Source organism: Phyllobates terribilis, unplaced genomic scaffold (genome assembly GCF_046119375.1).
Source record: "Phyllobates terribilis strain yellow unplaced genomic scaffold, ASM4611937v1 Scaffold_3__8_contigs__length_932513732, whole genome shotgun sequence".
NCBI lineage: Eukaryota > Metazoa > Chordata > Amphibia > Anura > Dendrobatidae > Phyllobates > Phyllobates terribilis.
In genome coordinates, this window is record NW_027362763.1 from 448,578,208 (window position 1) to 448,594,274 (window position 16,067).

At 42.1% G+C, this 16,067-nt stretch overlaps 1 protein-coding gene across 2 annotated transcripts in view; it reads right to left on the bottom strand.

Annotated features, from left to right (window-relative positions):
• FAXC (failed axon connections homolog, metaxin like GST domain containing) overlaps positions 1-6,809 on the bottom strand; it is an 84,383-nt gene extending 77,574 nt beyond the window's left edge. Inside the window, exon 1 of one of the 2 annotated variants that reach the window (XM_073675744.1) lies at positions 6,304-6,809. In XM_073675744.1, coding sequence (XP_073531845.1) covers positions 6,304-6,566 — 263 coding nt within the window. In that variant the 5' untranslated portion in view covers positions 6,567-6,809. The remainder of the gene's footprint in view (positions 1-6,303) is intronic. The other variant, XM_073675745.1, reaches the window with a different exon arrangement.
• Positions 6,810-16,067: the final 9,258 nt, after the last annotated feature.

Here is a 16,067-nt window from a genome sequence, read left to right on the forward strand (position 1 = left end):
GGGTTGTATAATAATTGACCCACACTTTTATGTTTAAAATTTAATAAAATTCAACTGAGCAACATAACTTTTTGGTTTGTAAGATTTATGCTTCTGTTCATAAAACCTACTCTCGTTTGCAGTTTGAAGGCTCTAACTTATTTGCATCTAATCAAACCAGCTAAATCTGCAGGGGGTTGAATACTACTTGTAGGCACTGTATATATCAATCTGTTCAGCTCTCCCTTCTCTATAACATGGTGCCTGCAGATGGGACTGCATTATCATTGTGACAGGTTGCCTTTAAAAAAAGTGCAGAACTACAATGAAAGAATGCATATAGAGTTTGGTGTCATGTGTGTGTCATGACTGTCTTGATAAGGGGGCGCACTGGAGTCAGAGGCGCCTGGTTCAAGAGATGCATGCCTCTTAATGAATCTGGCACGACTGAAAAGTGACTTGCGCCTTTGTGTACCTCACCACAAATCTTACTCTAGTCAGGTACTGGAGTAAGATTTCTGGTATAACGTACACTAAAGGTCATCATATAGTAGACGAACAGTGGTGTCATGCTCCATCCCAACCCATTGGAGGTCCCTGTGGTCAGACCCCAGTGATCAGAAAGTTATCCTGAAGTTATAGTGCAGAATTTCTACTTCTAGACTTGAAACATACTCTTTAAGGAAGAAATGACATATGCCATAATTTCTGATGACGGCAATGCTAATTATATTGTTGCATTTTCACCATTTTTTTGTTGCACCTCTCAATTAGAGATGGTTTGATTTGCAACAAAATTCATCAAACGATTTGCTGCTTTTTTAAAGTTTACTTATGTTGTTTAGTTTTCTGATCTTTTATGTCAATTTAGCTTTTCCAGATGTTTTTATTGATTTAGATAGTGGAACTTTTTTACGAAATGTGAGTTTTTTGTGCTAAAAATTCGCAAAACGGTTCAAAGAAAATAAAGAAAATTTTTTGCACAAAATTCATGAAGCACATGCGCCATTTTGAAGAATATGGCACAAAAGAACGGCAATTAGAAGCATAGGACAAAAAACACAAATGATGTATCGGGCTCGTGGTTTTCTCCAAAATAACAGCTGTTGGCTGAATATCAACTTGAGTTTGAGAAGCTGAAGTTGGGCCACTTCCTGTAGGGAATATCTGTCTGCTGGGCTTTCTAGCATTATATGCAAGAATACCCAAGTCTGCAACTCCAACTTTGCTATAATAAAAAATCATTTTTAAGTAAATGGGGTCTGTCAGTGTTCGGATCCCGCATAAGTGTTATGGCTTTGTTTTAAAATGAAAAATGACAGAGAAGCTGAAATGTTTGTAACACATTATTATAGCTGTGACTAGGAGGGTTGATCTTTTAGGTCAGGCCTGCACAACATGCGGCCAGCGGGGCTGCCCAGGATGCGCCGACTCGCTTTTTTTCTCATGTTCAAATGTATTCACATCTTTCAGACGCGAATACATTTGAGCACTGTGGCGCCGGGACTGAGGCAGCGGAGCACGCATCAGCCCCCCTGCTCCAACGTGCAGCAGCATGATGAGGTCAGCACGCTTCTGACCTGATCACAATGCTGCCGGGGCTGCACAGGGAGAGGAGACGTCAGGCACTGGTAAGCACTCCATGGAGGAGCCAAAGATTAAAGGTCATGTTATTTTAGATGAGGAGCCGGGGGAGGGAAGGGTTGTGTTACTACAAGGGCATATAATGTGGCAATTTGGGACATTATGGGACAATTTGGGACATTTTGGGGGACATTATGGGGCAATTTTGGACATTATGGGGGACATTATGGGATAATTTGGGACACTATGGTTTAATTTGGAACATTATGGGGCAATTAGGAGAGACTGAGAAAGGAGGCATATCATAGCGAGGGGCAGTGGGTTTAAGGGGACTTGGAAAGGGGCAGTTTGAGGGAGATATGAAAAGGGGCAATATGTGGTAGAACATTATGGAGAGGAGTTGTGTTGGGGATATTATGTGGGGGAGATATTATATGGGGGGTCAGTGTGGGGGAGATATTTTGTAGTGAGGCAGTATGGAGGGGTATTATACAGAGGGGCAGTGTGGATATTTTGTAGAGGGACAGTTTGGGGGTATATAGAGATAGGCAGAGAGGGGCATATTTGGAGAAGTGCAGTGTGTGGGGGGTATTTTATAGAGGGGAAACATGGAGGGGTATTTTGGAGAGGGGCAGATTGTGGGGGGTATTATAGAGAGGGGCAGTGTGGATGGGACATTTTGGAAAGGGGCAGTTTGGGGGGGATATTTTGGAGATGTGCAATGTGTGTGTATTTTATACAGAAAGAACAATGAGGGACAATTATTTATTCAGGGGCAGAGCATAGGACATATTTTTTTTATATATAATGATGTTTTTTAAAGGGCGTCGTGTCGGGATGTGTTGCTGAAGACGAAGAAGAGGCAAGTCTGGATGAGCTCTGGGCATGAAATCTCATCATGTCTTCTGTGCTACATAAACAAAAGAGATGGGAATGACTCTAGTCAGAGAAGATGTCACTTATAAGGTACCTGGATGTAATTGTTTTTTTGTTATACTGACTACGTCTCTCAGTACTGTGGTTCCTGTGTGGTCTGCAGTCTGATGATGGCTGTGAACCACAACTCCCAGAATCTCTTTACCATTGTTGAGGACATACTGGGAATTGTATGTTCATTTAATACAAATGTATATTGGGCTGATCTGACATTACAATTGATTACTGTAAGCTTGGTACTGCATTCATATACAGATGGAAATTCTTTCACTGCATTCATGTAATGACGCTATTTATGGCGTTGCATTCATGTTCTGATGATGTTTCTGGCACTGCATTCATGTACTGACGGAGTTTATGGCACTGGATTCATGTACTGACAGTTTTTCGTTCGCTGCATTAATGTATTGACAGTGGTGCCGATGCTGCATTCATGTACTGATGGTGGTTCTGGGGATGAATTAATGTATTGACTGTGGTTTTGGTGCTGCATTCATGTACTGATGGTTGTTCTGGTGCTTCATTCATGAAATGATGGTGGTTCTGGTGCTACGCTCATGTGATGACAGTGGTCATAACATGTTTCATAGCTATGTTAAAACTTAAAAAGTGTCAAAACTTAGGTATTTGAAATTATGAGGAGGATTTGGCGAGTTTCTGCTGCAAAAAACTCAGTTTAAGTTAGCATGTGTTCACATTGATTTTATTGGAGGAGAAACTGAGCAGAAATCCTCGCTCCAAATCCTTCTCAAATCCTCAAAATTTGGATATGGTGATGTATTAATGCACGGATGGTGGTTCTGGTGATGTATTCATGTAACTACCCCTTTAAAAAAAATTGAGGCCCTTGAGATTGGTTTAGTATGGCAATGTGGCCCTTGGACAAAAAAATGTTGTGCACCAATTTTAGGTTGTCCCGAGATATTATCACAACAAACAGCATGACTATGGACATAATGCCCTATAGATCCAAAGTACTTAAATCTCCTCCAAAATCAGCTGTATACAATTTATATAATATTTAACCCCATAAGTGAGTCCAAAGATTTTACCCAAGTCCTAGTACATAATTATGTTTTATGAATGCTTCAAATATGTTGTGAACCAACTTGGTTTCCAACTTTCAGCTGTCCCTTTGAGTCTTGCTATGCTTTTGCCTTTTGACCCATTCTGGCCTCTCATCCTGACTCTTATCCTCCTGCTAATGATATCTAGTGCCTATAATCTAACTTCCCTTTGCCTGCCAATATCACCCATGTTGGTGACCCAGGATAATGAGACCTCAATTGTTTTCACTGCAAACCACTTTTTTCAAGAACGCTCAAACTGTTTTTATATAGAGGCTAATTAAAGGCATAACCAAGTTCTGCCAAGGTCCCGGTAGCAACAAAATACCAGCAATGTAACAAACATCTGTGTTAAAATGGGGCTGAAAGATAAATGACATAAGCTAATGGTATATCAATATTCAGAATCTGTACAGTAATATATACAAGAACTCTTGTCATGTATATCAGTCATCGAGAGGTTTCATTCAAGAAGTGAAGAAATCAAGCATTGAAAAACACAGGTCAGTAGTTAAATATCAGATTTCTGCTATGGTTCAATAATTATAGAGAAGAATTGTTGTGTTTTCTTGTACTGACAATGGATATACTAGACAGTTGAACTGGTCAACAGGATTTTCCGTTATTAAACTAAAGCCAGCAGCACCTTTTCAGAGGGCAGTTGGTACAGCCAAGACTGTAATTACAATGGTGACTAGTCATGGCTACATTACCACCCAGATGAATAATATGCAGTGCATGGCGATTTTATAACTTCAATCTTTCTATCCTTGGGAGACTGCAGACTTCCATGGGGCCACCACTTACTTATGCCAGAAAAACAGCTCTGATCAGTTGAGGCATAGACTTTGTAAGATCTCTGATTCTGTCCTGTGGTATCTTGCACTAAAACCTTACCGCAGATACTTTAGATCCTGTTAGTTGATGAGTTAGGGCCCTCATGAGTCAGACCTATTTTCCTAGCACATCTTACTGATGCTTGGCAATGGACATCTTGGGAAATTGAAGGTCATGTCAACAGACTGAACTATTTGTCATGCTCCTCAAACCATTGCTAAACCATTTCCGCAGTTTAAGTATATCCTTTTGGTAGGTACTGACCACTGCTGGAAAAAAAAACCTCAAGATCTGCAGTGTTTGAGATGATCTGACCCAGACTTCTAGTCATCAAAATGTGCCCCTCCTCAAAGCAGCTTAGATCCTTTTCTTATGCTTCCAACCTATCAACTTCAAGATTTGACTTTGCTCTTGCTGCTTAATATATCCCACTCTACGACTGGTTCCATCCTCAAGAGATAATCAATATAATTTACATTAACTGCTGTTACTTGACATCACCCGTTATGTTATGGCAGATGGATGGATAGACAGACAGATAGATAGATAGATAGATAGATAGATAGATAGATATGGGGTAATAGATAGATAATGTCATATTGCCTGAAGTCAAGTAGTCAGAAGAACAATTCATTCTCAATTCCTGCATCAGTTATATACTGATATAATTTGTGCCTGTCTGGTCATCACTTTCATCCCTTTTGCCTGCTGTCGATAAATGATCAGTGTTGACAATTGACAGCAAGACTAGTAACATTGCTCCTAGACCATATTCTCTTTACTGATAAATAAAAGCATGTATTTCTACTTCCATGCCTTCCATACAAGCAAATTGTACTCCCTCACACTGACCACTATTCCCATTGGGATGTACAATCTGATCTTCCATTTCAAACATACACACAAGCACAGCAGGCCACATCAACCAAACTGTAGGTTTTAAGATTTGAGAAAACCATAGTACCTGGAGGAAATCCCCAAATGTATAGGGGCAGAATACAGACCTCATGCTTCCAGCAATCTAATATAGGCCAATTATAAAAATTGCTTCTCTATCAATACTTACTTCACTCCAACAATATACCAGACTGCAGACTCTTATGACAGTCTGTCGTGGACTCTATTAGCAGAGTACAGACTGCTGTAAACAGAATTGTGTGTGCTGACAGATTCACAAAGCATAGGTGATAATAATAAAGCAATTCTGATACATTATTGTCGTTATGCGATCCTCTCATGTAATGATATGGGTTTAGCAAATAATTATAGCATTTTCTTAGCTAAGAAGAAAAAGACACTGCAGCTACATAACACTTACTGATGACAATTTCTCCTGTATTCTACTAGTATTCTACTAATCCCTGGAAACACTTTTGTGTTTGGCTATACACATAATTGTATACTGCAGTAATATGCAATCCTATTTATTTATTACAATAGTATTGACATTATGGTTACTAATATGTAACACAGTGGAGCAAGGAAACCCCAGCTGCTCCTCAATAACTGGGATCCACACCTAATGTTGTTTACAGCAGGAGCAGCAGAAGACCAGCCTGGTGCTAGGAAGACCTAGAAGAACCAAACCCTTCATGGCAAATGGCAGAAATGATTGCATGTTAGACCCACCAGCAAACCTTTACTTATCCAGATTAATCTCATGCTGTCCAGAGCCTGATTAACCCTATGAAGTGAAAGTGCTTCATTGTATCTAGAGAGGATTGCTGCTCCTTGTAAAGGATCCAGGGATAAACAGTGTATCAGGATGGGCTGGATACAAGGATATAGCATCAATGACAGAGGACACTAGTGGTGGGCCAGGGCATCCTCAGGTCCTCCTGTATGCCATGTATGTGGCCACTTATGACCATGCACTGCATCCTGCTCCCAGCAGCCTTACCTGATTGCCAGCAGCTCATGAAGGAGGTAAGCAGCAGCTGCCAGCAGGGCTCCTCCAGTTAGGTAAAGGGTTTTCTTCCACCAGGAGTCAGATCCCAGCCCTGACATAACGCCACCGTAATCCTGCAATGGGAAAGCGACGATATCCCCATAAAAGGAGTAGTTGTCCTCTGCTCCTATACACCAGCACAGGGAGAAGCTCTGATTCCGGCTCAGATCAACCACACAAGATCTGGAGGAGACTAGACCAACACCCCAGTGCATACTGTGTGGCCTGTCCTCTGCCCCTGCACCCTGATAGATGCATGAAAGGATAGACACCAAAGGAGGCTACATAGACAGGGAAGGAGCAGGGGTGACAGTGTGTGATGGTGATGATGATGATGATAGGAAGAGAGGGGGAAGCAGCATGTAGGCTGGGATGTGCCTCTCCTCCTCCTCCTCCTCACTGGTGCCTGATCTTAGCTTCCTCTTTGTGTGCTGCTGATGTCATGCTCCATCCTCACTGATGATGCTTATGGGAAAATGCATGGCTCTGCTGGAGGCTGTGACTGCAGATATATAGAGTAATATACATGCTGAGAAACTGCACATAGCACTTCTGCTGTGAAGGAAATAGAAATCACCAGTAAACATAAGTCCTTCACCTGCCCTCACATTATCTTACTATAATTCTGTATATTTACTTTATATTTAAAGTTGTTCCTTCACTTTCTACTTTCCATAAATCAAACTTTCACACAGGCGCCCGAATGGCAGATCTGCAGGTTTAGAAATACAGTGGGGAAAATAAGTATTTGATACACTGCAGATTTTGTAAGTTTTCCCACCTACAAAGAATGGAGAGATCTGTAATTTTTATCGTAGGTACACTTCACCTATGAGAGACAGAATCTTTAAAAAAAATCCAGAAAATCACATTGTATGATTTTTACATAATTAATTAGCATTTTATTGCATGAAATAAGTATTTGATACTATAGAAAAACAGAACTTAATATTTAGTACATAAACCTTACAGAGGTCAGACGTTTCCTGTAATTCTTGACCAAGTTTGCACACACTGCAACAGGGATTTTGACCCACTTCTCCATACAGATCTTCTCCAGATGTTTCAGGTTTAGGGGCTGTCACTGGGCAACAATGAGTTTCATCTCCCTCTAAAGATTTTCTATTGTGTTCAGGTCTGGAGACTGGCTAGGCCACTCCAGGACCTTGAAATGCTTCTTACGGAGCCACTCCTTAGTTGCCCTGGCTGTGTGTTTCGGGTCATTGTCATGCTGGAAGACCCAGCCACGACCAATCTTCAATGCTCTTACTGAGTGAAGAAGGTTGTTGGCCAAACTCTTGCAATACATGACCCCATCCATCCTCCCTTCAATACGGTGCAGTAGTCCTGTCCCCTTTGCGGAAAAACACTCCCAAAGTATGATGTCTCCCCCACCAATCTTCACAGTTGGGATGGTGTTCTTGGAGTTGTACTTTTTCTTCCTCCAAACACGGCAAGTGGCGTTGATACCAAAAAGTTCTATTTTGGTCTCATCTGACCACATGACCTTATCCCATGCCTCCTCTGGATCATCCAGATGGTCTTTGGTGAACTGCAAATGGGTCTGGACACGTGCTGGCATGAGCAGGGGGACTTTGCGTGCCTTGCAGAATTTTAATCCATGACAGCATAGTGTGTTACTAATGGTAATGTTTGAGACTGTGGTCCCAGCTCTCTTTAGGTCATTGACCTGGTCCTTCCATGTAGTTCTGGGCTGTTTCCTCACCTTTCTCAGAATCATCCTTACCCCACGAGGCGAGATCCTGCATGGAGCCCCAGACTGAGGATGATTGACAATCATCTTGTGTTTCTTCCATTTTCTAATAATTGAGCCAACAGTTGTTGCCTTCTCACCAAGCAACTTGCTTATTGTCCTATAGCCCATCCCACCCTTGTGCAGGTCTACAATTTTGTCCCTGGTGTCCTTAGACAGCTCTTTCGTCTAAGCCAAGGTGGAGAGGTTGGAGTGTGATTGATTTAGTGTGTGGACAGGTGTCTTTTATACAGGTAACAAGTTCAAACAGGTGCAGTTAATACAGATAATGAGTGAAGAGTAGTAGGGCTTCTTAAAGAAAAACTAACAGGTCTGTGAGAGCCAGAATTTTTGCTGGTTGTTAGGTGATCAAATACCGCATTTTTCAGACTATAATACGCATCAGACCATAAGACGCATCTAGTTTTAGAGGAGGAAAATAGAAAAAATAAATTAAGCAAAAAATGTGGTTGTGATGCATTGTTAAGGGGGAGGGGGCCTGCTGCTGACACTGTTATAGGGGTAATGTCACCCAATTCTGTTAATATCCCCCATCCTAGTATATATGGCCTCCTCATCCTGTTATAAGTGGCCCTCATCCCTATCCTGGTATGCATGGCACCCAAATCTCCCATCCTGGTATGCATGGCACCCCCTGATCTCCATCCTGGTATGCAAGGCACCCCTTATCCTGGTATGCATGGCCCCCCTCATCCCTCTTCCTGGTATGTATGGCACCCCTCATCCCTCTTCCTGGTATGCATGGCCCCCTCTCATCCCTCTTCCTGGTATGCATGGCCCCCTCTCATCCCTCTTCCTGGTATGCATGGCACCCCTCATCCCTCTTCCTGGTATGCATGGCTCCCCCTGATCCCCATCACGCTGCACACAAAAAAATTAACAATTATACTCACCTCCTCTCTGCTCCAGCGCTGCGTCCCGCTCTGCTGCCGACACTGATCTCACTGTGTGAGCCGCACATGGCGTCGCTGCCATGCGCCCTCACACTGTGAGATGCTCATCCAGAATAGTCACTGCTCCCCATGCCGGGACTGTGTGTGTGGGGAGCAGTGACCATTCACTCTCCTTAATAGCATGCACACTGTAGCCGCAGCGCGGCTCCTGCTGCGGCCGGCGGTTATGTGTGTCCGCTATTAAAGAGCATGAATATTCACTACAACCCATAGGAGACTGAGTTTTACCATATACAGCAATGCTGTGGTATTGCTGTATATATAAGTGATCAGACAATCACAGCTTCAAGTTCCCTAAGGGGACCAGGAAATGAAGTAAAAAGTAAAGAAAAAAGTTTTTAAAAATAAACAAAAAATATATAAAAAATGATAAAAAATGTAATCCTGTCATTTTTCCTAGTTAACAATGAGAAAGAATAAATACATAGATGCGTTGCATTGATACTAAAAGAGTATCAATAAAAATATCAGGTCACCATGCAAAAACTAAAACCCCAAAAAAATAATTGTGGAGTTGCATACTTTTTTTTACTTCAGTTTTTTTCCCATTTTCCAGTTAACTGTATGATAAAATCTCATTGGACTTTGTCAGCAGGAAACTTAAAAAAAAAGTTAAGGCTTTTGGAAGAAAGGGAGTGAAAAATGAAAGGGTAAAAACAAAAAAAATGCTTAGTCCTTAAGGGGTTAGTTGATCCAACAATTGTGAAAAGAGTATCCTTATGGAAAATATTCATCCTTTTTCACAGTATGGAAAAGTCAATTATGTCACTTTTTCCAATGCAAACTACATTTAGTTGCACCATCTATAAGTGTTGCGCCACACTGGGGAATATGATACATGCACTACATGTACAGCAGTCTTCATTAAAAAAAACTTTAGTAAGGCTCTGTATATATCTGCAATGTGCCTTTCATTTTTCCATAGCACCTGTCAGTAGGATCAGCCCTCCTAAGCCATCTATATGGGCACACAGGTCATAGAGTTGAATAAAATGATACCTTGACATCTGGGATCTGATGTTATAATCCAGAGAAATCTATATTTTACTGCTATGCAAATGAGCTGTTGAGATCTATGGGCCGGACACTGATCTGCATAAAAATCTGCTTCTAGAGCTTATTTGAAATAAAAGGGGGCGTGACCAGTGTGATATGTAATGACTGACACTTTGCTCTCATAATCACACACAGCTCTGCATTGAGATCAAAACTAACACAGTACAGCAGAAGTAAACTTTGTCTCATTACAAACACATTTCCATCTACACTTGTCTTCTAAGAGTGCTGTCAGATCAGGTGCAGAATTGTGCCTGACTATAACCAACACAGTACAGCAAAGTTGAACTTTGTCTCATTACAAACATGACAAACACATTTGCAGTTGTCCTTCCATAGTGTTTCAGCTTCCATCTTGCAGGCAGCCAGTCTGGGGAGAAGTACAGCACTGCTGACAGCACTGTGGGAGGACAACAGCAAATGTGTTTGTAATGAGACAAAGTTCAGCTCTGCTGTACTGGATTAGTTATGATCTCACTGCAGAGCTGTGTGTGATTATGTGATCAAAGTGTCAGCTTTATAGATATGAAGAAATCTATGCCTGGCCCATAGATCATAACAGCTAATTTACATATTAAGAAAGACGTAGATCTACCTGGAATAAGACATCAGATCGCAGATAGCAAGGTATCGTTCTATGCAACTCTACATATAGATGACTTATCAGGGTTGATACTACTGCTAAATTCCCTTTAATTAAGCAACTATGCTTTGCTGCATACATCACACAAAGAACACCAGTGGTATCTAGAAGACTAACCTATAGTGGGGTATGTCAGATCCGCTAATGTGTCATTCAATTTCATAGAATTTATGCCACATTCAGCTTCATTTTTTTACTATTACATTTGATGACGAAGAAATAAACAACCTAAAGCCCCCGTCTCACATAGCGAGATCGCTAGCGAGATCGCTGCTATGTCACGGTTTTGGTGATGCAACAGCGACCTCACCAGCGATGTCGCTATGTGTGACACTTTGCAGTGATCAGGCCCCTGCTGTGAGGTCGCTAATCGCTGCAAAGTGTCCTGGACCATTTTTTGGTCGTTGGCCTCCCGCTGGCCAGCACACATCGCTGTGTGTGACCAGCGGGACCAACGATCAGACTGGTATCCATGGTAAACATCGGGTTACTAGGGGCACGCGCGCACTTAGTAACCCGCTGTTTACCATGGATACCACTCTGCTACGGTGCGCGGGAGGTTACCGTTCACCTTAGCAGAGTCGCATCAATGATAAACATCGGGTTACTAAGTGCGCGCGTGCCCCTAGTAACCCGATGTTTATCATGGATACGACTCTGCTAAGGTGAACGGTAACCTCCCGCGCACCGTAGCAGAGTGGTATCCATGGTAAACAGCGGGTTACTAGGGGCACACGCGCACTTAGTAACCCGCTGTTTATCATGGTTACCAGCCTGCTCCTGCTTCAGCAGGCTGGTAACCGGGAGCAGGACATCGTGGAAAGATCCTTTCCACAATGTCGCTGCTCCCCTGATCGCTGGTGAGCCTGCCTGTTTGACAGCTCACCAGCGATGTATTAGCGACGCAGCAACGATCCCTGACAGGTCGTATCGTTGTCGGGATCGCTGCTGCATCGCTTAGTCTGACGGGGCCTTAAGTCACAAGATACTTCACTTATGTCATGCATAGGAAAGCTTCATATTCATATTTCATTCCAAGGCCGCGTGCACATGTTCAGTATTTGGTGAGGTTTTTACATCAGTATTTGTAAGCCAAAACCAGGAGTAGGTGATAATACAGAAGTGGTGATGTGTTTCTATTATACTTTTCCTCTGATTGTTCCACTCCTGATTTTGGCTTACAAATACTGATGTACTGATGCACGTGCACTTAGGCTAAGGTAAAGTTCACACCATGTTTAAAGTGCAAGCTCAACATATATAGTAAGAAGATATCACAATGTATACACCAGGCATATCTATGAGCGTTTATGGATCAGACTGATGCCAAATTTCTTTTTTATATGCCTATAGAAAAGTGTAGTTGACTACACCATACAAAACAATGGTATTTCGGGAAAAAAAGTAGTGATGTGTATTCATCTACTTTTCTCTGAAAGGAAGCCTATGGCAGTCGATGTTTGGAACTGTATAACACACAACTGTATTACTTACATCTGGGCATCACGTCACATGTCGGTGGTGTAAAGAGTCATATTTGTAACAATGCAAAAATGACAATGGTGCAGGTATATCTATGTACATTTGATGCATGTATATCTATGTATGTATTTTTCCTTAAAGGGGTTTTTAAGTTTTCGCTTAAAATGGATGATGATGGATCAATGCCAGAGCGCTGCACATTCAGTACAGCAACCATAATTAAGGAGAATGGTACTGACCAATCTGCATGTAATTTGTACACAAAAGCTGTGATTATGTGGAATCATCTGAATGATTTTATCTAAAAAAAAATAGCTGTTTTTGTGGGGGTTTTTTACACACTCCACCTAAAAAAATACAAGTTTTTCTTTTGAATGCATTATATGGTCCATTACCCCCTTACTGCCGAAGCCTGTTTTCAACTTTCTGACCTGCCCAAGTTTGTCAAATCTGACCTGTGTAGCTTTGTGGTAAGAACTCTGGAATGCTTCCACATATCCCACTGATTCTGAGATATTTTTTTCATGACACATTATACTTTATGTTAATGGTGAATTTAGGTCGATATGATTTGTGTTTATTTACGAAAATATCTAAAAATTTGACAAAGATTCTGAATAACTCGCAATTTTTTAATTTTTATGTCCTTAAGAGTCAGTCATTTCACACATAGTTCAAACAAATAGCAAACACTTGTCTCTACCCACGCATCCAATAAAATGAATCCGTAACTGTGTCGGGAAGACCTACCGTATTTTTCGGACCATAAAACGCACCCAAATTTTGGGGTGGAAAATAGAAAAAAAAATATTTTTTATAAGATGGGGGTCCATCTTATAGTCTGAATAAGTACGGTATCTTACCTGGGGGTGGTGGAGTGAGGGTCACAGGAGGCAGGGTCCCTCAGGAAGCTGGAAGCTGCAGAAGAGATGAGATGCTGAGGAGGCTGTGCCGGGCCAGGGCCTGTGCCTGGCTGGGGCCCTTAGCCTGGCCGGTTCCTGTGATGGGGCCTGTGGCTGCGGCCAGGGACTGTGGCTGATGCCGGGGACTGTGGATGATGCCAGGGCTGGGGCTGAGGCCGAGGCCTCAGGCTCGGGCTTAGACAGAGGCCTCAGGCTTAGCCCGCGGGCTCGGGCTGGGGCCGAAACCTCGTACTGGGGCTAGGGCCTGTACCGGGTTGGGGCTGGTGCCAGGCTGTGAGCGGAGTGGCCTGCACAGGTTTCCGGTGTGCACAGCCATCTTCCTAGAGCTGTGATCTACAGGAACTACCGGTTTGCGTATACGCCGGCTCGGGCGGCCATTTTCCTGTGGATCACAGCACTAGGAAGATGGCCGCGCACACCGGAAAGCTGCACAGACCGCTATGCTTCGCCTCCCGATGCCGTTCACAGCCTGACACTGGCTAGGCACAGGTCCCGGCCCCAGCCGCTCTGCCTCACCTCTGATGCCGCTGCCACGACCGCCACCGCGTTCCTGAAGGAGGGAGGGCCCTGCGATCCCACTTCACCACCACTGCAGGTAATGTTCGGACCATAAGACGCACCCCCCATTTTCCTCCCAAATTTGGGGGGAAAAAGTGCGTCTTATGGTCCGAAAAATACGGTAAGTCCTTCTTGGGTGTCACTGCATGTTATTAATAGGTGGTGCTCTACCCAAGAAAAGGATACAGCTAAAAGGATATATGCAGAAAGAAGGAATGGACGTCATTCACCAAACGTAGATAAAATATTCTTTATTGCTGAAAACCAATACAAGTATGGAGCGAGACATGCTGTGGATGATGGCGGTAATGCGTTATTGTGAAGGAAATATATAATCAATAAGGGAAATCATAACAGCAGTAGAGTTACATTTAGTTGACAAAAGCGTGAAACTGGATATACCAGTATTGTAAGCACTTTTGCTGGAGGTAGGTGTTAGTCCTGGCACCTTAGCTCCTGGCTTCTGAGCTTAGAGGGGGGGTTAGGATGTGGTATGTTCTAGAAGGAATATTTCCTATTGTCTGTATAGGAATACACAGGTATTTAAAAGGCCACAACTTGGTTCATTGGCCATTTACAGACAGCATCGTTTAAATAGACCAATCCAGGTCATCCTGGAAATATGAGCCTATGGTCCAGACTATAAAAAGCTGGGTTACACAAAGAGAAGTGTTCACATGTGGAGGCAGCTTAAAGGCTGATGTGCTCATGATTTTACTCTTCTTCCCTCAGGACAACAGAATAACTACAGACGGAAACATTTAGCTATTTTCTGTTATTTCTCCCTTTTTATTTTATAACTGTTTTGCATATTTGTGTTGTTTTATTTTTACCTTTTTATATATTTATTGTAAGCACTGTATATTTTTATATTAAAGCTTAAAACCTTTAATAAGTTAGTCAATCCTTGTTCGCTCTAAAAGAATCCATAGCCTTTAAGAGTGTCTTTGACCTCTTGATTGTCTGACCGTAACATAGATTTCGGGGACTCATCACATTGTGTGTTTGAAGAGTGGTGGCAGCGTTAGGTAATCGGGGTGTGCTGAATGTGTCGGGGTGTGATTTATGCTCATGTAGCCCAATACAGAGGTTGAGTGCTGGATTGAGTGAGAGGAGATAAATTAACCCCTGCAGGCTCACTCCACATCACATGCTGAGAAATGTGTATGTGACAGTTATATTACAGTATTAGTGACCTTTCAAGTGTAACGCAAAAAGGCCGTCGCTTACGGCAGTCTCACTTACTCCCTGCTAACTGGTGCACATTTGTGTATGGATTTTCATCAATAAAGAAGATTTTATCTACGTGTGGAGAGTGACGTCCATTCCTTCCACACAAAATAGTTAATAAATAACATTTACCATAAGTCTACTCTACATCGGAATCATTCATGAAACATTTTTTTTGTTTGTTAGAAGGGTTAAAAGTTTAGTAGTGCTTTTTCATGTTTTCAATGAAGTTTATGAAACCTATATTTTTAGGGACCACTTCACGTTTCAAGTGACATTGAGGGGCCTATACAGTTGAAATCAGAAGTTTACATACACTATATAAAAAGACACATATTCATGTTTTTCTCAATATCTGACATGAATTCAGAATACACCTTTCTCGTTTTAGGTCATTTAGGATTACCATAATTTTTAATATTTGCCAAATGCCAGAATAATGAGAGAGAGAATGTTTTCAGGCATTTTTATTGCTTACTGCAAAGTCAAAAGTTTACATACAGTACATTATTATTTGGTACCATTGCCCTTAAACTGAATGACTTGGGTCAAACGTTTGGGATGTCCTTCCATAAGCTTCTCACAATAGTTGGTCAAAATTTGGGGTCATTCCTCCTGACAAAACTGGTGTAACTGATCCAGGTTTGTAGTTCGCCTTGGTCGCACCTGCCTTTTCAGCTTTGACCATACATATTCAATAGGATTGAGATCAGGGCTTTGTAATGGCCACTCCTAAACATTGACGTTGTTATCCTTAAGCCACTTTGTTACCATTTTGCAGTATGCTTCAGGTCATTGTCCATTTGGAAGACCCATTTCCGCCCAAGCTTTAACTTCCTGGCTGTTGTCTTGAGATGTTGCTTCAATATTGCCACATAGTCTTTTCTCCTGAGCGGTATGATGGCTGGACATTCCCATCTTGTTTGTACTTGCATATTATTGTTTGTACAGATGAATGAGGCACCTTCAGGTATTTTGAAATTGTACTGAAGGATGAGCCAGACTTATGCATGTCCACAATTCTCTTCCTGATATCTTGGCTGATTTCTTTAGACTTTCCAATGATGCTACACAAAGAAGAAGTGTGTTTCAGGTGT